At 37.4% G+C, this 27,406-nt stretch overlaps 2 protein-coding genes across 4 annotated transcripts in view; one reads left to right on the top strand and one right to left on the bottom strand.

The window, feature by feature from the left end:
* Nucleotides 1-26,740, top strand: LOC121493178 (JNK1/MAPK8 associated membrane protein). Of its 3 annotated transcripts, none has more exons than XM_041758885.1 (7): nucleotides 22-154; nucleotides 2,583-2,674; nucleotides 3,237-3,391; nucleotides 10,249-10,455; nucleotides 12,389-12,570; nucleotides 15,749-15,825; nucleotides 25,287-26,740. In XM_041758885.1, exons 1-7 carry the CDS (start codon nucleotides 151-153, stop codon nucleotides 25,503-25,505), a joined length of 936 nt encoding a protein of 311 aa, XP_041614819.1. In that variant the 5' UTR covers nucleotides 22-150; the 3' UTR covers nucleotides 25,506-26,740. The 3 variants fall into 3 exon arrangements, with proteins under 3 accessions (XP_041614821.1, XP_041614819.1, XP_041614820.1); XM_041758886.1 differs by having other exon boundaries at nucleotides 69-154; nucleotides 2,601-2,674; XM_041758887.1 differs by lacking the exon at nucleotides 15,749-15,825 and having other exon boundaries at nucleotides 1-154; nucleotides 25,287-25,312.
* Nucleotides 26,558-27,406, bottom strand: part of CCDC175 (coiled-coil domain containing 175) — a 67,723-nt gene continuing 66,874 nt past the window's right edge. The window contains exon 19 of the mRNA XM_041757798.1: nucleotides 26,558-26,703. Within this exon, the coding sequence (XP_041613732.1) occupies nucleotides 26,618-26,703 (86 nt within the window). The 3' untranslated portion in view covers nucleotides 26,558-26,617. The remainder of the gene's footprint in view (nucleotides 26,704-27,406) is intronic.

Below are 27,406 nucleotides of genomic sequence, written 5' to 3'. Positions count from 1 at the left end.
CAGCCACGCGGAAGCGCGGGGGCGGGGCTTCGGGTGGTCGCCTGGGTTACCGGGAGGCGGAGCCGCCGAGGCGGCCGTGGCCCGGATGTCCGGCGCTGCTGCCGGCGCGGCTGGTCCCGGAGCTCCTTCGGGGAGACCTGCGAGCGGCCCATGGGTGAGTGTGGCCGCTGAGGTCCCGGGAAGCGTCCGTCTCAGTCCCCGCGCTGGCGACTTGGGCTCTGCCCCGCGGGCGGCCTCGGGTGGCGGCGGGCCCCGGACGTCCCCCGGGGTCGGGGCGGTCCCGGCGGCTCTCGGGCTGCGTGCCGGGACCAAGGCCAGGCCGGTGCTGTTCGGGAGGTCGCTTCAGCCCCTCTGTTTTGGTCTCTTGGTTTAGCGTTGGTGAGGGTTGACTTGAGAATTTGAAGCGCGGGCGTAAGTGCCAACAAACGGGAAAGGAAGCGGAAGCTACTTGCCTGCAGGACTCTTGCCCGCTGCAGCATCAGACCTTAAGTTTAAAGGCCCTTCACCAAGGGACAAGACCGTTGCAAAAAAAAAAAAAAAAAAAAAAAAAAAAAAAAAGGGGGGGGGGGTTCTTAAAATTTTAACCCCCCTCCGATAAACGGAAATGGGAGGGGAAATTGAACGGACACGGCGAGTGGCCTGTGCCGAGCCGTTTGGTCTGTGATGAGCTGTTGTTTTTAGTTTACCATGGTGGTTTTCAGCCCTTGGGCTTTAAGAACGTTAGATTATTCACATTCAGATGTATCTATTCAACATCCACTAAATGCAAAATCCATGTGGAAGAAGCCTCCAATTGTTCAGCTTCTGTCTTCTCAAAAACTCTGAAAATTCATTCTTGTCTGTTAGTGGTTTAGGACACAGGTGATTACAATTGATTAAAAATTAAGTGCCAATTAAGGTAAAGAAGCCCATGGGTAAGAAGTCAGAAATTTGGTAAAAGTGAAAATGTTAAACCTGAGACCTTGTAGTCGGTGCTATTTCTGTTGTTTCTCAGCCGCACAAGGAGAAAGAAATCAAAAGCCTACTTGAGTTTGAAAGGAGGAAGGGCTTTGTGGACCAAGCGGTCTCTAGTGTGAATTCATGAAGAATTTGGGAAATTATTCAAGAATAGTGAAACGAAAGAAAAGTTCCTCTCTACTCGCAGGGTCTTCCAGCTGGACTGAAAAATTAAATTTACATGAGACAGATTAACAGGAAGAAAAAAAAAAAAACCTGCCAAGTTTTATTATGTGTGCATGAAGGCCCAAGTATGGTTTTGAGACCTAAAGAACTGACCAAGGCAGGCAATTCTATAATGCATTGTTGACAAAGAGGCAATTAAATTGTGAGGAATTTACAAGAAAAGGAAAACAGGTGTTTGGAATAAGGTAATAGCTTAGTGAAAAAGTAACAGGGCTTTTTTCTGCAGCTTTTTTGACTTTAAAGTCATTAACACTGGTAATAAGGATGTCTTTTTTATGTCTTAGTATAGGGAGGATATTTTTCACATGGGAGATTTGTTCTCTGCTTTCAGGGGGACAAAGGAGGGCTGAGTGTCCTTGCCCCTCTTGTTTCTTAAGTAACTTTTACTTAAAATGATCAGTATGCCAAAGTGGGACGTTTTGAGAGCCGGCCCTTGGCCCCCACAATAGTCATAAAATGCATAATTTTCTAAATTAATTCACATTTGACCACAGTTGTTTTGGATTTATTCTCCTTTAGGCTGTAGGTTCTTTGAGGGCAGAGACTTTTGTTTGTTGCTCTGTGGATCTTTAGAAATCCCTAGCCATGGAATCTGATATTTAATGATGCACATTTATTGAATGAAGGAAGGAAATCAGATGTCTCTGATGAAAAAAAAGAACTCCTTTAATAACTTCTCTAGGCTCTTATTTTTTTTTGTAAAGAAGAACTTTATATTTTGTACAAGCCTTGAGAGCAGGGGGTTGATTCTCAGGTAGTTGTTCCCAGATATTGGTCAGAGGCCCAGGGACAGCCTTGATGAAATTTTCACCTGTCCTCAACAAAAATGATAAAATGTAGGACGGTAGAGTAAGCTTTTTGTAAAGGTGAATTTATTTACCTTAAATACATTTACCTCCTATTTTGAAATTATATCTTTTCTGCTTTTCTGGTATTAAAATGTGTTCTATTATGAACAAAGGTGGTATTCTGTGTTTGTGTCTGTGTTTGTGTGCACACTTAATGTTCTGACTGGGCAAAATCAGAGGTGGTGATCCTCTATTAGTTTTCTAAATAAAAAATGAAAATGCGAAAGTCTAGACTATCTAATCGAGGGGGACCAGCTGCTGGAGCCATTGGAGACCTAACAGGTTAAGCTTTGAATTCTGGGGGTAGATGCCACTCTGCTGGTTGAGGGGTCTTAATCATTAGGAATAGCGTTAACCACGAGGTTGCAGTGTCACAGTGTAAAAGGAGAAATTTAAGTTTAAAAATAGTTGCATCTTTAAAGACTTTTGTCTAATATGTTTCACTTCTAATTGAACTGTGATGAGATACTTATGCCAAGTTCTTCAGCTGTTAATATATTATTTTTTATAATCACAAAAGATGTTACTTTACTGGCATTTGTTTTTAAAAAGCTGTCGATATTCAACCAGCATGCCTTGGACTTTACTGTGGGAAGACCCTATTATTTAAAAATGGCTCAACTGAAATATATGGAGAATGTGGGGTAAGTCTTAATTTTAACATTTGAATGTTATTTCATTGCTAAATTCTCTTTGCTTTTGAAGTATTTTCAAGTGTAAAATATCTTTTTTCTTCAATGTCCTCATTAATTTATAAAAATGAGGCATTAATAAAATTCTTGTCATATTGATTGTCTATAATACATCTTAATAGTCACAGTTAAGTATTTTTAAAAACATTTTATAATTTTATAGTAATTTTTAATTACTTATTAAGGCTATAGTGCAGAGTCTTGGGCAGTAAGTTAACATTAAAACTCCAGAACTTTTCTCTGCAATTATTTTTAAATAGCATTACTAAGTTTATGATTTAATGTTAGTCAACTATTTTAATAACTTAGCAAAAGGAATTTTTTATAAGAGTGTTATACAGATGCACCAAATACAATGTAGATTTCTTTTACATGTGCACTTTTTTATTTCTACAAGATGCATATATATATATGTGTGTGTTTATACTGAAATGAAATGTCTTTATAGAATGACTCTGGGATATTAATATTCTAAAATAATATCTGTACATAAAATACTGTTTTTATATTGTAGGTATGTCCGAGAGGACAGAGAACAAATGCACAGAAATATTGTCAGCCTTGCACAGAGTCTCCAGAACTTTATGATTGGCTGTATCTTGGATTTATGGCTATGCTTCCTCTTGTTTTACATTGGTTCTTCATTGAATGGTACTCGGGGAAAAAGAGGTTAGCACTTTCTGTGAATGTATCTGGATGGACTGATGTTAGAATAAGGATAATTTAGAAGATCTTATTAAATAATTTTGCGGTGAACTGTTTTTGCTTTATATTCTGATTACTTCTGACAGTGGCAAGAGAACTTAAATGATAAGGCATGCCTCAGTAATTATAAAGGGAAGTGTCCCTTGTTTTACTCTAAATGATCTGAAGGGTGGGTAGCCCCGGTGGCGCAGCGGTTTAGTGCCGCCTGTAGCCCAGGGCGTGATCCTGGAGACCCTGGATCGAGTCCCATGTCAGGCTCTGTGCATGGAGCCTGCTTCTCCCTCTGCCTGTGTCTCTGCCTCTCTGTCTCTATGAATAAATAAATAAAATATTAAAAAAAAAAATAAATGATCTGAAGGAATTTTCATTTCTCAATTGCAGTCTTTATGGGTTTTCTACAAAGAATTGATTATGATTACAAACTGTATATTGTAGAACAAATTCTTTGTGATTTGATTTAATACTAGTAATGTATAATGAAGTTAAAATGATTTAGCTGCAACCTAATTATGAAAACTGATACTAAACATTAAGTCAACATGCATTTATTGAGCTCTGTGTTTTATGTTTAGAAGATCAGGGGAGGAGGTAAACAAATAACTGATGTGGTTTATAGTCATAATCTTATAGAGAAGACAAGTGTATGTACAACTAATTATAAATCAGTTTTTAAAGTGTATAAATAAAAAGTATATAAAAGCTTTATGAGGGGCACCTGGGTGGCTCAGTGGGCTAGGCATCTGACTCTTAGTTTTGTCTCAGGTCATGATCTCAGGGTCATGGGGGCCAGCCCTGCATGTAGGTCTGTGCTCAGTGGGGAGTCTGTTACGAGATTCTCTCTCTCTAAAATAAATCTTTAAAAAAAGCATTATGAAGGGGCAGCCCCGGTGGCGCAGTGGTTTAGCGCCGCCTGCAGCTTAGGGCGTGATCCTGGAGACCCTGGATTGAGTCCCACGTGAGGCTCTCTGCATGGTGCCTGCTTCTCCCTCTGCCTGTGTCTCTGCCTCTCTCTCTCTATGTGTGCCTCTATGAATAAAAAAAAAAGGGCATTATGAAGAAAATACTCTGGAATCACAAAGAATATAAGAGATAAATTGTGCCTGGTGGGATGTGAAAGACTTCAAAAGAACATTTTAGGGGCGGCCCCAGTGGCGGCTTAGCGCCGCCTGCAGCCTGAGGTGTGATTCTGGAGACCTGGTATCGAGTCCCACGTCGAGCTCCCTGCATGGAGCCTGCTTCTCCCTCTGCCTGTGTCTCTGCCTCTCTTTCTCTCTGAGTCTCTCATGAATAAATAAATAAAATCTTAAAAAAAAAAAATTTTAGGCAGAGGAAATAGCAGGAACAGTGGCATGGAGGTATGAAATGTGTTGCTGTATCGAAGGTGGGATTGGAAGTAGTCTGGGTTGGTCAGTATGGATGGCTCATCAGAGAAGGGTAATAAACAGGAGAGTGGGAAAAGTAGATTGAGACCAGAATGTGAAAGTATGTTTGTTTATTTAAGAAAGATAGTGTGCTTGCGCGTGCGAGCAGAGGGAGAGATACAAGCCGACTCCGCACTGAGTGTGGAGCTTGATGGCAGGGCATCATCCCTGAGATCATGATGTGAGCCAAAACCAAGAGTCAGTGGCCTAAAAGACTGAGCCACTCAGGTGCCTCCAGAATGTGAAGGTTCAAGGAAGTGAAAAAGTTTATACTGGGATTGAGGAGCTAAATTAGTATCTTCTCAGTATCTTTCTGCTTTAGGTCCTTTCCCTTTCACCACCTCTTCTCTGCCTCAGATGCTCTCTTCTCCTTCTGACTACAACTTTTTACCTAGCTGCTTTTTTTTTCCTTCAGATTTCAGTTTAAATTATACCCATAGAAGACTTTATTGACCCAATCTACAGTAGGTCTGCCCCCCTTATTTTTTCTTTTTTTAATAGCATTCTTCATTTTATTGGTTTTGTTTTGCATTTAGCATTCAGTACAGTTTATGGTTAAGTTTATTACCTCCCATCTCCCGATTAGGAGTCTGTGAGGGCAGTGTCCATCTCTGTTTTCCATGGAATCTCCAGAAACCAGCACAGCAGCTGGCACATAACAGGTGCTCATTTAGTATTTGCTGAGTGAATGATTTATTGGTGAAGGTTTTTTGTTTAGAGAAGTAGCATCACTGGCTGTATATTTTAGGAAAATGACTTCTGTAGACGGTAGATTAGAGGTGAAGCATATTAGAAGACTTTCCAAGAAGTAGGGATGGCTCGACTCCAGTAGTGTGGATGGTAGTGGAAAGGATAGGCCAATGGAAATAGAATTAGTAGTTTTCTGGATCCCACCTAATAAATCCAGGCTGATTATTTATCTTGGAAAAGCATTTGTTCTTTTTCAAATTGAACCGTGAATAGGTTTTTTAAAAAGTAGCTCTCATCTTTTAATTTCTGTTTAGAACGATGAGAGGTGGAGGCAAGAAAGGAGATGCGAGAAATTGAAAGCTAAAGTGGAATAACTGCTCAACTAGTTGGTTGGAACTTATCAGCCATAAGCAGGGAAGAGATGGGGGTATAGAGATGTAACTTACAAAATGCACTTGAATTAAAACATCAGGTATGTTTTGAGGGAGAGTCTTGGAGCAAAGCCTGGGGTTTGGTTTGAGGGTAGAGCTGAGGAATGATTAGTGCTCAGGCAGGAAAAGCAAGTGGGTTTAAAAAGAAGGAGTTTGCATAATTTAGGTATGCTTTGCCTAGGAAATTGGCAGCCAGGTACATAAGAGCCATCATTTGCATTTTCCTGAGATGTTGCCCTTGTAACCAAGGAAGTAGAGGCCTACTTGTCACATCAGGCTAGACCAGAGTTTCTCAACCTTTTATTCACTGTCACTTCCTTAAATAAGGAGACTTTTTAGATACTCTTTTTTTCCTAATTCCACCTACCCCAATGAAATTTTAATGTCATAAATGTTTATCTGTTTATGTTGTATATGCATCTATGTGCTATATATATTTGTGTGCATGCTATATATATATATTATATATATATTATATATATGTATAACAAATATAAGATTATTTTATTCCCAAGAGCCAATTCTTTCCCTCTTAGGAGTGAAGTTACCCATTGAGAATGCATGGGCCAGACTCTCAGCAGAACTTTCCTTTCTGGTACTTTTGCTTTCCCCAGAGTTGAGTATTAAATTTGTTTTTTTTTTTTAAGATCAAGGCAAAGATAATCAAAATTTCGTAATTTTATGCAGTGTAGTGAGAAGCTGTGCTTCTTATGTGATTTGTTCTTATGTAATTCATAACTTTTAAGATGTATTCATTCAGCAATCATTAAAGATGTTTGCAATGTGCCAGATGCTGTACTGGGTTGCAAGATTTCAGAGATGCCTGAAATGTGGATGCTCACAGTCCAGTGGTTGAGATGACAAGCCATCACAATATTTATGAGGTTCCGTAATAGAGGTTTTTGGAGCATTTTAAGACTGGCATGAAGAGGAAAGAAATTAATTTTGCCTCCTCAAAATAGGGTGGTGTCACAGAAGAAAAAACTGACTTAAGGCTAGACTTGAAGAGTGAGTAGATTTTGATAGGAATTGAAGAAAGAGCAGGAAAAAGATGTGTAAAAGTAATGAAGGCCAAAAAGCACACAGTATATTCAATAAATGAGAGCTGAGTGTCCTATGAGAAATAAGGACTAATGAGACCAGGATATAAAGAGATTTGGGGCTACAGGAATCTTAGGAAATATTCATTAGACCTGGGGATAGCTCCAGAGCTGTTCTTAAAGGATACACGGCTTGCCAGATAGGTAAGTGAAGCATGCCCACATGTGTGGAGCCTTGGGGAGAAAAGGAAGGTAGCATGGGCAGGAGATATAGAAAATAATGCTGGTAAAGAGTATTTTTCCTGAAAGACAGGTGGGACTCATTGAATAGTCTAATAAGGGGAGATTTAGGATCTGATTTTGTTTTGTAAAGATTATGTGGTTGGCTGTAGACAGACTGAAAGGGGGCATGATGAGAAGAGACTAGTAAGGTTATAAAAGTAATAGCAAGAAATGAGGAGGTTGGGATATTGCTTCGAAAAATAAGAATCCTATAAGGAAGCAAAATACTAGATTATATTATCTGAAATTGTAAATGTTTCTTTACATATTCACTGTTTCCAACTGTGTGAAATCATGCAGGAGTTCTTCCAATAATATGGGCTAATTAGGAGTTGCAAGTGACCCTCCTGCAAGAAATAACTGAAGTTTGGAAAAGATAATACTACTTAAGACATTGCTGGTCTCACTGGAGATGGGATATCTCCAAGAATTCTCTTTTTTTTAGAAAACAAACCAACCCACCCTAAGCTGTGGGCCGAGTGACAGAGCAGACAGCAGGAATGGACTGTTGCCTGCAGTTAATTGCTGCCAGCAGCAGGTACTGAATCTGAGGGAGCCAGTGTGAAGCCTGGACTCTCAAGAGGCTGAAGCCCAAGATGGTAGTGGGTAGCAGATCCTCTTTGCAGCTTCTCCATTCTCAGTTTAGGCCCATAAAACTCTTACTCATCAGTATTTATTAATGACTTTATACTCCATGATAACCAAATAAAATCACTATGAGAGTGGGTAGACAATATAGTTATGCTTCCGAAGGACTGCAGAGAATGGACTTTCAGCTATACACCATAAAACTGCTGCTTGTATAGTGCTTAAAGAAATGAAGGATGTAGTCCCAAAGATCTCCAAGAGTCAACAAGAAATTGTTGGGAATGAACAAACAGATTGGTTTAAAAAAACAAAAAGAACTTCTAGAAATGAAATTTTTAAAATGGTAGGTCAGCAGATTAAACAGTTGAAGGCAGAATTAGTGCATTAGGAGATACATGTATCTGAAGAAATAATGCAATGCTGAGAGAAAAGGAGGTAGAAAACAGGAAATACATTAAGAGAAATGAAGCATAGGATAAGAAACTAATATGTGTCTGTAATACCTGCTGGGAATCAAGTTAGGTTCAATTAAACATTATCTAGAGACTACCATAGGTCATAACAGGCACTAGTTTACCTAGAAGGAACACAGCTTGCCTACAAGGCAGCATCAACTTTTGAAGCAGTTGAACTCAGCTGCAGGAAGATAAAATGCACACTTGAGTGGGTGTGGGAGTCCAAGCTTAAGGTCTTCTGCCCTGAAGGAGCCAGTGTTTCTGTAACCTTTCCACATAAGTATAGCTGCCAGAGTCCTGCAAGGGACATGCCAGTTATAAGAATTGCTGAACTCAAACCAGACCATGGTGTCCCCATCAGATATTTATTGCTTATTGAAAGTTCTCCTCAGTCCAGATACAGTTGGCCAATCAAGGAATTGTTCGTATCCTAAGTAGTGTTGCCTGGCAGTAAAGTTGACATTTTACCCTTTTTGGCTTCCAGAGAAACTGAGCTAGAGTTAACTGAAAGAGTCTTGTGTAAGAATGAAAAGTTTTATTAAATTTCTGCATAGTTTTTAATAAGAGTCTTCAGAAAAAATAGAGAAAATGAAGGAGAAACAACATTTAAAGATATATTTGGATTTTACAGAAATGGTGAAAAATAGATTTGCAGAATCGCTTCTGGGGAAGCAAAACACATTCCAAGCAGAATAAAGAAGAAGAAATTCATACCTACTCACATTATAATTAAACTGCAAAACACCAAAAATGGATAAACAATGGAATGGGCACACAGAATATTATACAGCAGTGAAAATGACAACTTTAGGTATAAACAATACCATAGATAAATCTTGGAAATGTAATTTTGAATGGAAAAAAGATGTGTATCACTTTATAGTGTTTAAAAATAAGCAAAATTTGGGGTGCCTGGGAGGCTCTGTCACTTAAGCATCCAACTCTTGATTTTAGCTTAGGTCATGATCTCAGGGTGGTGAGATCAAGCCCCAAGTCAGGCTCCATGCTCAGTGGGGAGTGTGCTTAAGATTCTCTTTGCTCCTCTGCTCACGTGTGCTCTTTCTCTCTCTCTCTCAAATAAATTTTTAAAAATAAGCAAAACTAGACATTAGATTATTTTGAAGCATAATCTAATTGGAATAAAAACTTCAGAAAAAGTGATAAAGAGAATTTAATATAATGGTTACCTCTTGGGGAAGAGCCAGGATTAGGGAATGAGGAAGGAACAGAGGTAAATACAGGTTGCTAATGTTCTAGTTATTGAGTTAGATGATGAACTTATAATTTTTATTATTATACTTGATAACTAATCTGTATTAATATAGTTTTTTCTGTGCTTTTTATATTTAAGATAATGATGCATAGGTAACTAAGACATTCTAAACAGTTTGGCAAGTCACTTGAGATAAAGGAACATTTTATTTTATTTATTTTTTTAAAGATGCAGAGTCTTTATTTTTTTTTAATTTTTATTTATTTATGATAATCACACAGAGAAAGAGAGAAAGAGGCAGAGACACAGGCAGAGGGAGAAGCAGGCTCCATGCACCGGGAGCCCGACGTGGGATTCGATCCCGGGTCTCCAGGATCGCGCCCTGGGCCAAAGGCAGGCGCCAAACCGCTGCGCCACCCAGGGATCCCAATAAAGGAACATTTTAATTTCTGCTCTTTACATTTAGAAAATACTGGCACAGTGTTATCTGGGATGAGAATCCCTTTTTTAGGATGGAGGGTTAAACTCTTCTCAAGTGGTTTTCATGTTTGACTTTTCTGACCTATTTAGAAGATATTTTAGTTTCAGGATTTATCAGTTAAACATTCCTTTTAGAATCTGTATTTGGAACATACAGGTTTTCTTAAAGCCATCTAAATAGTGAAAATTTTCTGGTAATTGTGCTACTTTTGTTTTACTAGTTCCAGTGCACTTTTCCAGCACATCACTGCATTATTTGAATGCAGTATGGCAGCTATTATCACCTTACTTGTGAGTGATCCAGTTGGTGTTCTGTATATCCGTTCATGTCGAGTACTAATGCTTTCTGATTGGTATACGATGCTTTACAATCCAAGTCCCGACTACGTTACCACAGTGCACTGTACTCATGAAGCTGTCTACCCACTGTAAGTATTTATATAGACTGAAGATCATTTAAAAAATTATAATTATAAATTTATTCATTTCAACAGATTATTGAAAATGGCTTCTAGGCACTGGGGGAGATAGAAATGATTTTCTTCTCTTTAGGGAAGAGAATAGAAATGCATCTTAGTATAATACAAGTGAAAGTACTTTTGTGTTGGTGTTGAAGTATGTATAAGCATTTCTAAAATAAGCAATATCTGTTTTCTTTAAAAGAGAGTTTTAAGGAAAACCTTTATGATATGCAACAGAGAAGCAATATCTGACATAGATGAAAGAGTGTGGGCTTTGGAGCTAAAAACAGGCTTGAGTTTGAATCCGGAGCCACTGTGGTGATGTGATCATGTTAAGAGCTTGTAACCTCTGTTTTCCCATTGGTAAAAAATGGAAATAATGGTACCTCATAAGGTGATTTTGAGGATTAAATAAGTCTGCACATATCAGACACCATGTGCAGTGCCTTACATACAAGATAGTAGCTGGCATTATTATTAGAGTTAATGTTTTTTTGTTTTTGCTTTTTTCCAAAGCAAATGTTTATAATTTTCATGAGAATGTTTTGTTTTAAAAATATTAAATCCATAAGACTCTATGTAATGTGCCAGACTACTTTATTTTTAGAATTTCTCTTCATGTTCATTTTGATGTTTTTCTTGGTAAAGGTGTAATATGAGAGTTTCCCATAGTTGTAGCAAGAAAATAGTCCTTTTTCTGCAGGTTCTTAAGAGTACTAAGTGGGAAAAACACCTGCAATGTAAAAAGTTCCAGATACAGAGATATGAGCATCTTTCCACCTGCCTACTATTAAGCCCTGTAAATTACTTATTTCCTGTATATATGCTGTCTCTCTCTATATATACATATAATTTACATATAATACTGTATATAAAAGACCAGTAAAGTGTTCTCATTTGGTTTCAGAGTTTCAATTTTTCTCATCTTGTATATTATCCAAGGGACTGCCAACTTAACCTCGTTCTATTTAAAGAACTGAATAAGGAAATCAGATATTATATATAACCATCTTATTTAAGACAAAATCAGACTTATTTATTGCTGGTCACATAGATAGTGTTTTTTATACTATCTATAAAGCATATAGTAGGAGAGTCAGCAAATTCTAAGAACAGATGGCAAATAGGTGCCCTCGACCCTCATTCTGTGGCCATACAGCCACATCCTCATACAACTTCATTGATCAGAATTTGAATTAAGTAGATATTTTTTTTTCTCAGTAGCTTTACCAACAGTCACTGTGCAGTGGCCTGTCTGCTTTATTAATCATACAAATTAATATTGGTTTTATACATATTATTTACTTTACATAGCCATTTAATTGTAACTAGATGGCTAGACTGTGCCTAAACTTTTCAGAAAGCAGCAGGACTACCCAGAATGCCTGGCTGGCTTAGTTGGAAGATCTCAGGATTGAGATCTTGGGGTTGTGAGTTCAAGCCCCAGGTTGGGCATAGAAATTACTAAAAACAAACAAACAAAAAAACAAAACTTAAAAAGAAAAAAAGCTGCAGGACTACCAAAAGTTACAGAAATTTTTTTCTTTTTTGTGTCAACAGAAAGTAATGGCACAAAATTACCAGGAGCCTTTGGAACACTATTACACTGATTATTTTCTCCATTGATATATAGCCTTGTTCCTTACAGACTGAAAAATACCGGGATACTTTACTGATAATTGTAGTTTTGAGGGGAACTTAGATGAGACATGGAACAGCGTGCAAATTTCTATTATTAGAAACTTACTTTAAAAAATGTTTACATTACTAAAACTTTGAGTTAGTAGGTTGACTTAATATACGTTTTAAACCTTTTTTAGCATCTATGATTTTAAATTGATCAGTAATAGATATTTTAAAACATAATTTCAATGTTACGATTCCTTGACTTATTTTACAGGTACACTATTGTATTTATCTATTATGCATTCTGCTTGGTATTGATGATGCTACTCCGACCCCTTCTGGTAAAGAAGATTGCCTGTGGGTTAGGAAAGTCTGATCGATTTAAAAGTATTTATGCTGCACTTTACTTCTTCCCAATTTTAACTGTGCTTCAGGCAGTTGGTGGAGGCCTTTTATGTAAGTTTGATGGGTCAAGTCAATGAAATATATTTGTATATGTGATAAACAGTATATTCTCTATACCTTTGAATCTTTTCTTTAAATTGTTTTTTTAATCCTTGAAATTATTTTTGCTAAAACATAATCAGTCTTATAAAAACAATAAAAAATGTGCTTCTTGGGATGGAATAGTCTCAAGTTAGTCAAAGCTGATTTCTATTTAGAGAATACTTTGTATCTGAAGCTTATAAACGAAGTAGGAATATTTAAAAAACCTGAGTATGAATTAAAAAGCAAGAACTTGTTTTTGCATGTAATATATGGAAGTTACTGTTGATGATATGTACTAAAATTTATTATTAAGTTATGTCCTCAATTTTTGAGTGCCTTTATTAAAGCCATTTAGATACAGTAAAAGAATCCTCAGTATATTCTTTATTTCAATGTAGCCATTCATTTATTCAACTATTTAGACTGAATATGACTCAAAAGAAGAATAGGAAAAAGTTGGTGTTAAAGGCTGACATACTAGTAGGAAAGCTATGAGTAGCTGAGACGATGTAGTATAGTACTTATTTGAATATGTGACATTGAATATTGCAGGGATGTTAGATGCCATCTACGTGGAGCCTACCAAGGTACAGAGGGCAAGTCTTCTGGTCTAAAGGGGCTAGGCAAGACTGGCATTATTTTGTAGCTTGGTAATGAATTTGGCTCTAGAGGAGGATGGCACTGTGAAGGTGAGGCCAAGGGAAGAAGAAATTGGAGACTAGTCAGAAGTCTGTTATCCCTTATATTCTAGTTTACAGATGTATTGTTTCAGTTGGCCTGCATAATACTTGAAAATGTATATCTCCTTCTAGCTCCTATCATTTCCTGTTGTCTTAGATTTGGTCCACTTCTATTATTTACCTGCCTGGCTGGCCTCTGTGGGTATGTGAGGTTGCTATTCTTGTTCTAGGGAATAGAGACCCACCCTTTAAGGATTTTAGGCAGAAGACTGGCATGCATTTTAGAAAGAAAATTCATAGCAGTGTAGAAGATGGATTGGCAGGGGAAGAGGACCTGGGGGATCAGTTAAGAGGTTATTGCAGCTAGCCAAGTCTGACTGGCCTAAAGCAGAGAAGCACTGGGAATGGAGAGTATTTTGAAGATCAGTTAACTAGGTAACTGACTAAACATAGGGGTGAGGGAATAGGAGAATAGAGTAGCTTTCTGACTTAGTAACTACTGAATAGAGCAACAGAAGCAAATATTTAAAAAAGCAAATAAAATAGGTTGATGAGAAGTTATTAGGAAGAGGTCTGTGACAAGTTCTACCTGCTTGGAATTTGGAAACCAGTTTTTAAGTGTGATCTGCATCTGAACCACTAGGGGAATGAACATGCAGATTCTCAGGCTTTATCCCCTAGGCCTAGTTGCTCAAAATCTCAAATTTTAAAACCTTGTAACAGCCATGCCTGAGTGCAAGACCTAAGTGCTTCCATGAACCCAAGACCACCCTCTACTCCCCACAAGTTTGGGCCTTTTTAGAAACTTCTTTCTCTTTTTAACTTAGATGGCTTTTTACTACTCAGTCTTAGATTTGTAGCATTAGCAACATTATTTATAAATTAAATAGCATTTTTATGTGTGTGTGTGTGTGTGTGGTTGGTTTAGGACCTAATTACAGTCTATGAAATAAAAGGTTTTAAACGTCAAACAAGGCATTTAGTTATTTACTTAGTAAGTTGGAATTGAGCCTGTATAGATAAGTTAGAGTTTCTACATTCTGAATTAACATTTGAAATTGTTCCAAATGGGTTCCACTGCAATGTAGAATGATTAGTGGTTTCATAAATTGAAGTTGTTTTAAAATAATTATATGAAAAGTAATTCAAGATTTTATTCTGAATGTGTTTGTTTGCTTTAGTGTGCTATAAATTGAAAACATTTTAAAAGAAAGTATTTTATAAGAAAAAATTTTGCTTGAAGTAGAAAAATCTAGAATTTTCTTTTTAAAGATTTTATTTATTTATTCATGAGAGATACAGAGAGGCAGAGACACAGGCAGAGGGAGAAGCAGGCTCCATGCAGGGAGCCTGATGTGGGACTCGATCCCAGTACTCCGGGATCACACGCTGAGCTGAAGGCAGATGCTCAACCACTGAGCCACCCAGGCATACCAAAATATCTAGAAGAATGATCCATTTATCCCTTGAGGTTACTGATACAGCAGCTTTTCTTCCTTTTTTTTTTTTTTAATTTTTATTTATTTATGATAGTCACAGAGAGAGAGAGGCAGAGACACAGGCAGAGGGAGAAGCAGGCTCCATGCACCGGGAGCCCGATGTGGGATTCGATCCCGGGTCTCCAGGATCGCGCCCTGGGCCAAAGGCAGGCGCCAAACCGCTGCGCCACCCAGGGATCCCTATAGCAGCTTTTCTAAAGAGTAATTAAAACCATATAGCTTTTTTCAACCAACATCCCCCATTTGGACCACAAAACAAAATTATTTGCATAATTACTTTCTCAATCCTCCCAAGTTTGGTACATACTAGTATTGTAGATGCATAGACAGAAACTAATCGTTACATTCAATGGATGCCTTAAGGTAGGGGTCTTCAAAACTGGGCCAAGGATAGTTTTACACTTTTTAAACAGTAGAAAAAAGTAAGGGGATCTTATCCAGGATAGTTTCAACATTCCTCTGCACTTTTCTTATTCCCACACTGAGTTGTGTTGCCCTTATCAAAAGGGCTATTTTTATCTGAAGTGTGGGTTTCTTACAGAGTCTGAGTTGACCATTATCTTTTTATTTTGGTTAAAAAAAAAAAAATGGAGAGAGGGCGCTCTGAGAGAGAGTAGTAATTCTTAATGTGTGAAAATTATATGAAATTTGGAATTTATTGCTCCTAGAGTTTTATTGGAACATAGCCACACCCATTCATTTGTGTATTGTCTGGCTGTTTCCCACTGCAATGGGGACTTGGGTTATTGAGACAGACTGTATGGCCCGCAAAGCCAAAAATATTTACTATCTGGTCCTTTACAGAAAGTTTCCTGACCCCTGCCTTAGGGCATTAGGGCTTAAGTCTCACATAGGACTGGTTGAGAAAGTTTTCAACTATTGAGAGAATTTTAAAAACTGTCTGAATTATTTTGATGGTTTATTCAGAAAATTTAATTTTCAATATAATACCGATTTATTTTTCAGATTATGCCTTCCCATACATTATATTAGTATTATCTTTGGTTACTCTGGCTGTGTACATGTCGGCTTCTGAAATAGAGGTAGGAAATCTTTTTTCCTTTGTTAAAGGTGTGTGTTTTTAATAAATTTAGCAATTGAATAGGAGAATCTACCTATGATATGATATGGTACAACTGATTGTTTTAGTAATCCTTAGCTAATTGATGGCACTCAGTAGCTTTTAGCATGTTAGTTAAGTTTATAAAATGTTGTATTTGCTAGGGAAATTAGTGCAGTAGCAGGCTTAAGTACTTAAGTATCTAGTATGTTGGAGAAAAAAACAATCTTTTTACATAATTTACTCACATAGAAAATGTTTAATTATTGAAATGTTGAACGTTACTACTTTGAAGGAAACATGAACCGCTTTATGGTATATAGAACTAATTTTACACTTTATTTTACAATGGCAACACTGACAGTCATCAGTAGTTAAATACATTTTATGGCCTTCTATATTTTGTTCCCAATTTTATTTTCTTGATTATGGATGTTTACTTTTGCATTCTAATATTTCGGTGACTTGGAAATAATATTATAGTCATACTAGTTTTGATACTGTTCCTGTTTCAAGATCTCCATTTTGTCCAGCTTAGTATTTTATTGAAGGCCACTGTTAGAAAGAACTCTGAGTTATACCTTTAACTTGAAAGGAATAAAAATGTTGCTTGCTAATCTAGGCACAGTCTTCAGCTGCATACTGCAGTTGATAAGATGTGTGCTTTCTCATTCTTTCATAAAAAAGTTCAGCCCAAAGAAGGAAGTTGTCACCTATTTTGGAGTCATTGCTGTTGCTCCTTTTTCTATTGCATTAGTGAAAGAGTGAAAGGGAATGACTTTCAGGTAGAATAGTAGTAGAGGAACCAAGCAGAATGTTTTTGTGGTGATTCAGATCTTTTCATTTGTGTACTATCTCCATTTCTCCTGTGTAATCTTTAGTTAACAATACAATATGTTCAAAGAAGATAAGCAGATTCATTTTGTCACCTTTGTCCATTCTAAGGAAAAACTTGAGGGAGGGAATGATTGGATATTTCAATAAAATGAAGTTCTTGAATTTTTATTACCTATAACTACTATGGATAGTTAAATTAGCCTGAAACTTAGATCTTTGCTCCAGGAATCTCTTCCATATGAAATGTTCGTGTAATTCAATTAGCACTCTATAAAGAATCAGAATAGGGACCTGAATCAGGAAATTTAGTTCTGGTGAGTTGATGAGTCATTTAATAAGAGAGAGTTAGTAACCTCCTGCAAATTACATTTTAGTGTGTTTATTAGCGCCTTTATTTTAATTTTTTTTAAAAAAGATTTTATTTATTCATTCATGAGAGGCAGAGAGAGAGGCAGAGATACAGGCAGAGGGAGAAGCAGGCTCCACACAGGGAGCCCGATGTGGGACTCGACCCCGGGACTCCAGAACCACACCCTGGGCTGAAGGCAGGCGCTAAACTGCTGAGCCACCCAGGGATTCCCTGTTAGCACCTTTAGATACTACTTTTGTAATAACTTGAAGTCTCCTGGGATCCCTGGGTGGCGCAGCGGTTTGGCGCCTGTCTTTGGCCCAGGGCGCGATCCTGGAGACCCGGGATCGAATCCCACATCGGGCTCCCAGTGCATGGAGCCTGCTTGTCCCTCTGCCTGTGTCTCTGCCTCTCTCTCTCTGTGACTATCATAAATAAAAAAAAAAAAAAAAAAAAAAAAGAAGTCTCCTATTTCTACATATCACAGAGCTGTTTAAAAATTAAAAGGAAATGTCATTTCTGCTCCCTTCTAATTATCCAGGCAGCAGACCCCAAGGATACTAGAAACTAAGGAAGTTGAGTTTATGTACCTCCTACTTCCCACCTATAAGACTCAGCTGCAGTGGATCAGGGCAGGAAGGAGGCCCATCATGTAGAGTTCCCTTCTAGTTCATATCTCAGAAGAAACTATAGTGTTTCCAAGGTTGAATGGTGTTGTGGACTAGAATTTAGAGACATGGCCTCCTGTTTTGGTGCTGCCGCTGAGTGCCTATATGGTTGTTGAAAGCCTCAGTTTCCTCATCTGTAAAATGTAATGAGTGATTTCTTAGGTCCTTTTTAGGTCAAACATGGTGTGATGCTGAGGTTATTGCGTGGAAACAGTACATTTTATTTTCATTGAAGTATTAACCTAGAGTGTTATATTAGCTTTAGGTGTACAATATAATCATTCAACAATTCTATACATTATTCAGTGCTCATCATGATATGTGTCCTCTTAATTCCCTAATCCCCTTTATTTCACCTCCCCTCTGGTAACCACCAGTTCTCTGTATTTCAGTCTTTTTTTTCTTTTTTTTTTTTTGTTGATGTTGTTTTTGTCCCATTTTATCCCTTGTCTCTTAAATTCCACATGGGTGAAATCATATGGTATTTATCTTTCTCTGACTGACTTCACTTAGCATTGTACCTCTAGGTCCATCCATGTTGTTGCAAATGGCAAGATCTCATCTTTTTTTATGGCTAAGTAGTATTCCATTGTTTATATGTATGTACCACACCTTTATCCATTCATCTGTCCATGGACACTTGGGTTCCTTCCATATCTTGGCTATGTAAATAATACTTCAGTAAACATGGGAGTGCATTTATCTTTTCAGATTAATTTTTTTGAGGAACCTCCATGCTGTTTTCCATTATGGCTGCACCATTTGGCATTCCCAGTGCACGAGGGTCATTTTTTCCCACATCTTTGGCAACATGTGTTTCTTGTGTTCTTGATTTTAGCCACTCTGACAGACATAAGATGACATCTCATTGTGCTTTTGATTTGCATTTCCCTTGTGATTAGTGATGTTGACCATCTTTTCCTGTGTTTCTTGGGCATCTCTATGTCTTTGGGACAATTGTCCAGGTCCTCTGCCCATTTTTAATCAGATTGTTTCTTGCGTGTTGAGTTGTAGAAGTTATAGGATACATACCCATATTAGCGTCTTATCAGATGTATCACTTGCAGATATCTTCTCTGCTTCTTTAGTTTGCCTTTTTTGTTGGTGGTTTCCTTCACTACGTAACAGCTTTTTATTTTGGTGTAGTCTCAGTACTTTGTTTTTGCTTCTGTTTCCCTTGCCTGAGGAGACAGATCTAGCCAATGTCCAATTACTGCCTATTTTGTTCTAGGAATTTTATGGTTTCTGGTATCACATTTAGGTCTTAGTCCATTTTGAGTTTGTTTTTGTGTCTGGGGTAAGAAAATGGTCCAATTTTGTTCTTTCACATGTAGGTGTGCAATTTTCACAGCACTATTTATTGAAGAGACTCTCTTTCCTCGTTTTATTTACTCTTGCCTCCCTTGTCCTAGATTAATTTACTATATATGCTTGGGTTTATGTCAGCGCTTTCTATTCTGTTCCATTGATTCATGTGTCTCTTTCTGTGCTAGTACCATACTGTTTTGATTATTACAGCTTTTATAGAGTATCTTGAAATCTGGGATTGTCATTAAATCCAGCTTCGTTTTTCTTCCTCAGTATTGCTTTGGCTCTTTAGGGGTTTTTTTGTGATTCCAAAGAAAATACTGATTATTTGTTCTAGTTCTATAAAAAAATGTTGCTATTTTGATAGGGATTGCATTAAATCATGGAATTTCCATTTGTGTCACCTACAGTTTCTTTCATCAGTGTTTTATTATTTTCAGAGTACAGGTCTTTTACTTCCTTAAGTTTATTCCTAGAGGTTTTATTATTTTTGTACAATGTAAGTGGGATTTTAAAAATCTTTCTCATTCTGCTACTTTGTTACTAGTGTATAGAAATTCAACAGATTTCTGTTCATTAATTTTGTATCCTGCAACTTCATTGAATTCATTTATCGGTTTTAGTAGTTTTTTGGTGGAGTCTAGGGTTTTCTATATATAGTATCATGTTATCTGCAAATAGTAGAAGTTTTACTTCTTCCTTACCAATTCGGATGTCTTTCCTTTTTTTTTGTTTTTTGTTTTTCATTGCTGTGGCTAGAACTTCTAATACTCTGTTGAATAAAAGTGGTAAGAGTGGACCTCCTTGTCTTGTTCCTGATCTGAGAGGAAAAGCTTTTGGTTTTTCACCATTTAGTAAGATGTTAGATGTAGGGTTTTCATATGCGGCCCTTACTATGTTGACGTACCTTCCTTCTAGATCTACTTTGTTGAGAGATTTTATCACAGATGGATGTGCTTTGTCAGGTGCCTTTTGTGCATCTGTTGAGATGGTGCTATGGTTTTTTTTTTCTTTTCTCTCATCAGTGTGATTTATCATTTTGATTGATTCACCATTACAACCTAGAATAAAACCCACTTGATTGTGGAGAATAATTTTTTTAGTGTATTGTTCCATTTGGTTTACCAATATTTTGTTGGGAATTTTACATCTGTGTTCATCAGAGATATTGGTCTATAGTTTTCTTTTTTTGTGGTGTCGATCTGGTTTTGGTATCAGGGTGATGCTGACCTCACAAAATAAATTTGGAGACTTTTCTTCCTTTTCCATTTTTTTTTGTTTGAATAGTTTGAAAAGAATGGATATTCTTTATTTTATTTATTTATTTTAAAAGATTTTACTTTTTATTCATGAGAGACACAGATTGAGAGAGAGGGGCAGAGACACAAGCAGAGGGAGAAGCAGGCTCCATGCAGGGAGCCCGACGTGGGACTCAGTCCCCGGTCTCCAGGATCAGGCCCTGGGCTGAAGGCGGCGCTAAACCGCCAAGCTCAATTCTTTAAATGTTTGGTATAATTCACCTTTGATGCCATCTGGTCTTGGACTTTATTTTGTTACAAGTGTTCTTCCTGATTCACTTTGGAGAGGCTATATGCTTCTAGGAATGTATCCATTTCTTTAAGGTTGTCCAATTTATTACCATATAGTTTTTCATAATTTTTTAAAGTCCTATTTCTGTGGTATCCGTTATTTCTCCTCCTTTTCTAGTTTTATTTATTTGCAACCTCTTTTTTCTTGATGAGTCTAGCTAAAGCTTTATCAATGTTGTTTATCTTCAAAGAGCCAGCTCCTGATCTGTTTTTTTTTTTTTTTTTTTTTTTTATCTCTATTTACTTCTCTCATCTTTATTATTTTGTTCTTTCTACTGGCTTTGGGCTTTTGTTCTTTTTCTAACTCCTTTAAGGGTAAGGCTAAGTTGTTTGAGGGGTTTGTTTTTTGAGGTAGGTCTCTATTGCTATAATCTTCCCTCTTAGGACAGCTTTTGCTGCATCCCAAAGATACTGGACCGTTGTGGTTTTCATCTGTTTCATGTATTTTTTTTATTTCCTTATTTCCTTTGATGTCTTGGTTGACCCATTAATCATTTAGTAAAACATATTATTTAGCCTACATATATTTATGTTCTTTCTAGACTTTTTGTAATTTCTAGTTTCATACCATTGTGGTTGGAAAAAAGGCATGATATAGTTTGTTGAGACTTGTTTTGTGCCCTAACATGTGATCCGTTCTGGAGAGGATCCCATGTACACTTAAAAAGAATATGTAATCCTGTTTTTGGATGGAATGTTCTCAATATATCTTTTAGGTCCATTTGGTCTGATATGTCATTCACAGCCATTGTTTCTTGTTGATTAACCTGGATAATGTATACACTGATGTAAGTGGAGTATATAAGTCCCCAACTATTATTGTATTACTGTCAGTCTCTTCCTGTCTGTTAATAGTTGCTTTATGTATTTAGGTACCCTCTTTTTGGGTGCATAGGTATTTATAATTGTTCTATCCTCTTTTTGGATTGTTCCCTTTTTAATTCGGTAATATCCTTTTTGTCCCTTGGTACCTACTATCTTTGTTTTAAAGTCTATTCTGTCAAATAATTTAAGTATTGCTAACCCAGCTTTCTTTTAACTTCTATTTGCATGATGTTTTTCAGTTCCTTCACTTTCAATCTTGCATGTATATCTAGGTCTAAAGGAAGTCTAAAGCAGCACTTAGAGGTTTTTTTTTTTTTTCCTTTATCCACTCAGCACCCTATGTCCTTTGTAGCGTTTAGTCCATTTATACTCAGAGTAATTATTGATAGGTATGTACTTATTGCTATTCTGTTAACTTGTTTTACTATTGTTTTTGTAGTTCTCTGCTCCTTCTCTTCCCTTGTGGTTTAATGGCTTTAGCATTACACTTGGATTCCTTTCTATTTATGTATGTATTATAGGTTTTGATTTGTGGTTACCATATTCATTTATAACTTCTAACATGTATAGCAGTCTATATTAAGTTATGGGTCACTTTAGTTTGAACCCATCTTAAAAGCACTAAATTTTTACCCCCCAACCATGTTTTATGTATATGATGTCATACTTTACCTCCTTTTTTGAGTCCCTTAACAGATTTTTATAGATATTGATTTTACCGCTTTTGTGCTTTAATCTCTATACTGGTTTTATATGTGATTAATCTTTTGTTATATGTTTATATTGTGACATTTTTTCCTTTCATAATCTTTATTACAGAGTTTTTTCCCCAAAGAATTCTCTTTAATGTTGTAAGGCTGGTTTAGTGGTTATGAACTCCTTTAACTTTGTCACGGAAACCCTTTATTTCTCCTTCAATTCTGAATACAACAGACTATTCTTTTATAGGTTTTTTTTTTCTTTAAGCATTTTGAATATATCATGCCACTTCCTTTAGGCCTGCAGGGTTTTTGCTGAAAAATCACCTGGTAGGTTTCTGAGGTTTCCTTTATGCATAATTGCTTTCTTTTCTCTTGCTGCTTATAAAATCTCTATCACTACTTTGCCATTTTAATTTTTATGTGCCGTGGATTAATTTTATTAGGTGCTGTCAGTGCTCTTGCATCTGGAAGTCTGTTTTCTTCCTTAGATTGGGGAAGTTTCAGCTTTCATTTCTTCAAATAAATTTTCTGCCCCTTTTCTCTCTCCTCCTTCTGGGATCCCTATAATGTGAATATTATTATACTTGATGGTGTCACTGAGTTCCCTTACCCTATTTTCATTTTTTATTATATTTTTTTGTTTGCTGTTCAGCTTGGCTGCTTTCTATTACATCAGTCTTCCAGATCACTGATCCTTTATTGATTTTTCTCTCGTGTAATTTTCATTTCAGTTATTGAGTTCCTCCTCTCTGACTGGTTCTATTTTATATATTGAAGGTTTCACTGAGATCCTCTGCTTATTTATGACCATTACTTTATCAGGCATGTTGCTTATCTGTGTTTCATATGGCTCTTTTGCTGTGGTTTTATCCTGTTCTTTCATTTGGGACTTATTCTTCTGTCTCCTTGTCTCTGTTAGAAAAGTCAGCTACATCTCCTGATCTTGAAGGTAGTGGCCTTTTGAGGAAAAGGTGCTGTGGTGCAACGTCCTCCGTTCCCCCAGAATCAGGTGCTTCGTGGATGTTTCCTATGTGGGATACATGGACCCTGCTGTAGTGGCTATACTGTGTTGGCCTTCAGTCCAGTCAGCTGCAATGGCCTACTTCATCTGCTCAGGGCACACCAGGCAGGATTTGGTCCCTGTTCTGTGAAGCTGCCAGTCTGGGGCCACTGAAGGCCTGTAGTTGGGCAGATCGGCAGTCAGACCAGACTCCTGCCCCTATTCTGTTGCGGCTGCAGTTATAACAGTCTCCAGGGCACTACTCTCCTTTCCCTGTTCCCTAAGAGGTTTTTGCTTTTTGGTGGGGCTAGCATATTCTGGTCCCCAAGCTGTTGCAACTACAGTGGCAGTGAGTAGTGGGATTCTTTTTCTGCACTTTCAGTTATAAGGTTTGGCTGTTGGGATTGCAGACACACTGGCGTATGTGATTGTCTTTCTGGGGCAAGAGCCACTTTGGAGTGGTGCCATCTCTCCTGGGGTTGTTTGCAGTGTGTTGGGGCAGGAGCCATTTTGGAGGGACATCTGCTGAGTGAATCCGCAAGAGAACGTGGGTTGGGCATGGTGCTAGCAAGTGAGGTGGAACATGTTCTTCTGGTCCTGGAAGTAGGGGAGTGGGGAGAAACGGTTGTGCCAGCTCTTTTAGTCTTGGAGAGTTTCCTAAAGATCCCTGCCCCTCCCTTGCACATTATGAGATTAGTAAATCTCCTTCACATATACATCTGGTGACTTTCAAACTGGTATTTCTGTGCTGTATCTCTGCTGGGTTGTTATGCTGGCTCTTTATTTAAATTCTAGTTAGTTAACCTATAGTGTAATATTATTTTCAGGAGTAGAATTTAGTGGTTCATCACTTACCTATTATATGCTGGCTCTTTATTTTATTTTTTAATAATAAATTTATTTTTTATTGGTGTTCAATTTACCAACATACAGAATAACACCCAGTGCTCATTCCGTCAAGTGCCCCCCTCAGTGCCCGTCACCCATTCACCCTCACCCTTTCCATCACCCCTAGTTCGTTTCCCAGAGTTAGGAGTCTTTATGTTCTGTCTCCCTTTCTGATATTTCCCACACATTTCTTCTCCCTTCCCTTATATTCCCTTTCACTATTATTTATATTCCCCAAATGAATGAGAACATACAATGCTTGTCCTTCTCCGATTGACTTACTGCACTCAGCATAATACCTTCCAGTTCCATCCATGTTGAAGCAAATGGTGGGTATTTGTCGTTTCTAATGGCTGAGTAATATTCCATTGTATACATAAACCACATCTTCTTTATCCATTCATCTTTCGATGGACACCGAGGCTCCTTCCACAGTTTGGCTATTGTGGACATTGCTGCTAGAAACATCGGGGTGCAGGTGTCCCAGCGTTTCATTGCATCTGAATCTTTGGGGTAAAACCCCAACAGTGCAATTGCTGGGTCGTAGGGCAGGTCTATTTTTAACTCTTTGAGGAACCTCCACACAGTTTTCCAGAGTGGCTGCACCAGTTCACATTCCCACCAACAGTGTAAGAGGGTTCCCTTTTCTCCGCATCCTCTCCAACATTTGTGGTTTCCTGCCTTGTTAATGTTCCCCATTCTCACTGGTGTGAGGTGGTATCTCATTGTGGTTTTGATTTGTATTTCCCTGATGGCAAATGATGCAGATGCTGGCTCTTTAATGGCAGGGACTACTGAGTTTGTTACCTCCCAGCTCTCCTGGAGCTAAGTGCCACTGATGGTAAAAATACTTAAAGTAAGGCCCACGGTTTTCAAAGCCTGCTGTTACGGGTACTCATTCTCCTAGTGCTGGCCCCCTGGGCCTAGGGTTGCTGGTAGGGGTTCTGATCCTTTGGCTTCTTTTGGTGTCCCTCCTGTGTGTGGTTAGGCTCTCCCAGGGCTTTGTTCCTAACCATGTCCCACTCTTCTTACCCTTTTTGATGTGGCCTCCTCTCTACAATTAACTGTGGAAGGTCTGCTGCCAGTCTTTGAATCATTTTCAGAGTTGCACTGATGTGTCTGTTATCTCAGTGTGTATCCATAGACGAGGTGAGCTCAGGATCTTCCTATTCTGCCAATTTCCCAACAAATAATACATTTAAATTACAGTGCAACAAATTATGTAGCTTATTCAGCCTGATAATGTGTGTTTGTTTTCTTCCTTTAAAAAATTATACAGAACTGCTATGATCTTCTGGTGAGAAAGAAAAGACTTATTGTTCTCTTCAGCCACTGGTTACTTCATGCCTATGGAATAATATCCATTTCCAGAGTGGATAAACTCGAGCAAGATTTGCCGCTTTTGGCTTTGGTACCCACTCCAGCTCTTTTTTACTTGTTCACTGCGAAATTTACTGAGCCTTCACGGATACTCTCTGAAGGAGCCAATGGACACTGAATGTAAAATGCCAAAAAACCTAAAAAGTGTTCTTAGTAAAAAAACATAAAATGCATTAATACTCTTCTGTTGTGTATGGAAGATTGTTTTCCGTTTTTGACTTAACAGACTTTCTGGATAGACTTGGAAAATACTACAGCATTTTGTAGTCTATGACGTAGTATAATACACTTACACACTTTAGCACACCAGGACACTACAAGCATGTTAGGAAGTACTTGCTACCTGCAACAATTTAGTTATCCTTTAGAACAAAATCATGTTCCTCTATACCTAGACGAGTATAATCTGAAATCCTTAGCATCGGTCTAATTTTGCATGCCTCTTGTGTTTCAATTTGTTTTTCAAGTATAATGAATAAGAAGGACAAACATACCTGTGGGTCTGGTAGCAAACATGAAAAGGAAGTATGTTGTTTGTTATTTATTTTTACCAGTACAGTATTTTGATTATAAAAATAGAGTATAATTTATATAACAGGTTTTCTGTGTATAGGTAGTTTGGTTGAAGACCTCTTCTGATTATGGTTTCTGTTAAGAAAAACAATAAAATGCTTAACTACAAAAAAAAATCTCAGATGTTCTGACATTTAATTGTGGAAATAATTCAGACTAAAAAGAGGAATATTTCTTTCCCAAGTGAATATAAATACATGGATTCACACATTCCCTTCCTTTTTGGTCTCCTTTTTGAAGGATATATACACGGTGCAATAATATTTTACTGATCCTAAAATTTTTCACATTGTGATGTCTCTGAATTAGGATGCATCTTACAATTGATGCCTTAACAGAATACAGAATATATAGAACGTATACTTTTCCTGTGGTTATTGATAGGTGTACTGTGTATTTTATGCTCTAAAGCCTTTAAGAGATTCAGGTGGAACCGTGGAAGCAAAATAAGGTTTTTTTATTTTTATTTTTTATTTTTTTTAACATTTATCCAACCATGTATATCCATTTGTATTTAGAAGGTTATTTACTGATTCTGCTATTGGGTGGGGATTATGCAATTTTGTTAAACAGGACATCCATAGATCATTGCAAAATATGAAGAAAGTGTACTCACTTGTTCTGTAGTTTTGTTTGTGCCTTTTGAATTCACAGCAGTTATAGCCTTGAAGTTATTTTGTTAGTTTTTTTACATTCACCCACTGGGGGATGGACTTTTTTGATAGGAATGTGTTTCTTCTTTTCTGTAGGAATAAAAACATAAAAATGCTATGTATCTCACTCAAGTTTGGATGGTTATTAGTGTGCATTAAAATTCTAAATTTCCCAAAGGATCCTCAACTGGACAATTGTGTAATCGGAGACTTGGTTGTGGGAAGGGACTGTAGAGAGCCATATATCTGATTACCAACACCATCTGTCCCTCTACATTTGGAGCCATTTTAACAATTATCTTCTCTGATCTCCTAGCAGAGAAATATGTATGCAAAAGGAAAAATCATGCAATTATTAAAATTCCTCAAATGCAAAGATTTCAGGAATACTTAGATATCTGCATTATTAATTTGCTTTAAGAACAAGACCAGAACAATTCATAGCAACTGTGGTTGCTAATGTTACTAAATAATATGCTAAAATATGGTCATTAAAAAAATAAATCACCCTTGTCCCAGTTCAGCTTTGTTCAGTTTTGACTTGTAAGGCATTACAGACTCTCACTGCTACAGTGCATGGTAATTATTTTGCTAACAAGTGCTAGATAGGTCATTTAAAGGTCAAATATTTTGATTAATTTGGGTCAGTTGATAAATTTAATTACATTGTTATGTATTTGTCTAAAACTGTTGGTTTGCAAGATTTGGCTGCACATTGGATCCCACTGGAGAGAGGTCTAAAAACATGCCCCACCCATAGAGACTCAGAACTGGTCCTGCAGGCTTAGTGGGA

This window comes from Vulpes lagopus, chromosome 6 (assembly GCF_018345385.1).
Source record: "Vulpes lagopus strain Blue_001 chromosome 6, ASM1834538v1, whole genome shotgun sequence".
Classification (NCBI taxonomy): domain Eukaryota; kingdom Metazoa; phylum Chordata; class Mammalia; order Carnivora; family Canidae; genus Vulpes; species Vulpes lagopus.
Note: the sequence above shows the minus strand (reverse complement) of the source record. Positions and strands in the feature narration are given on the sequence as shown.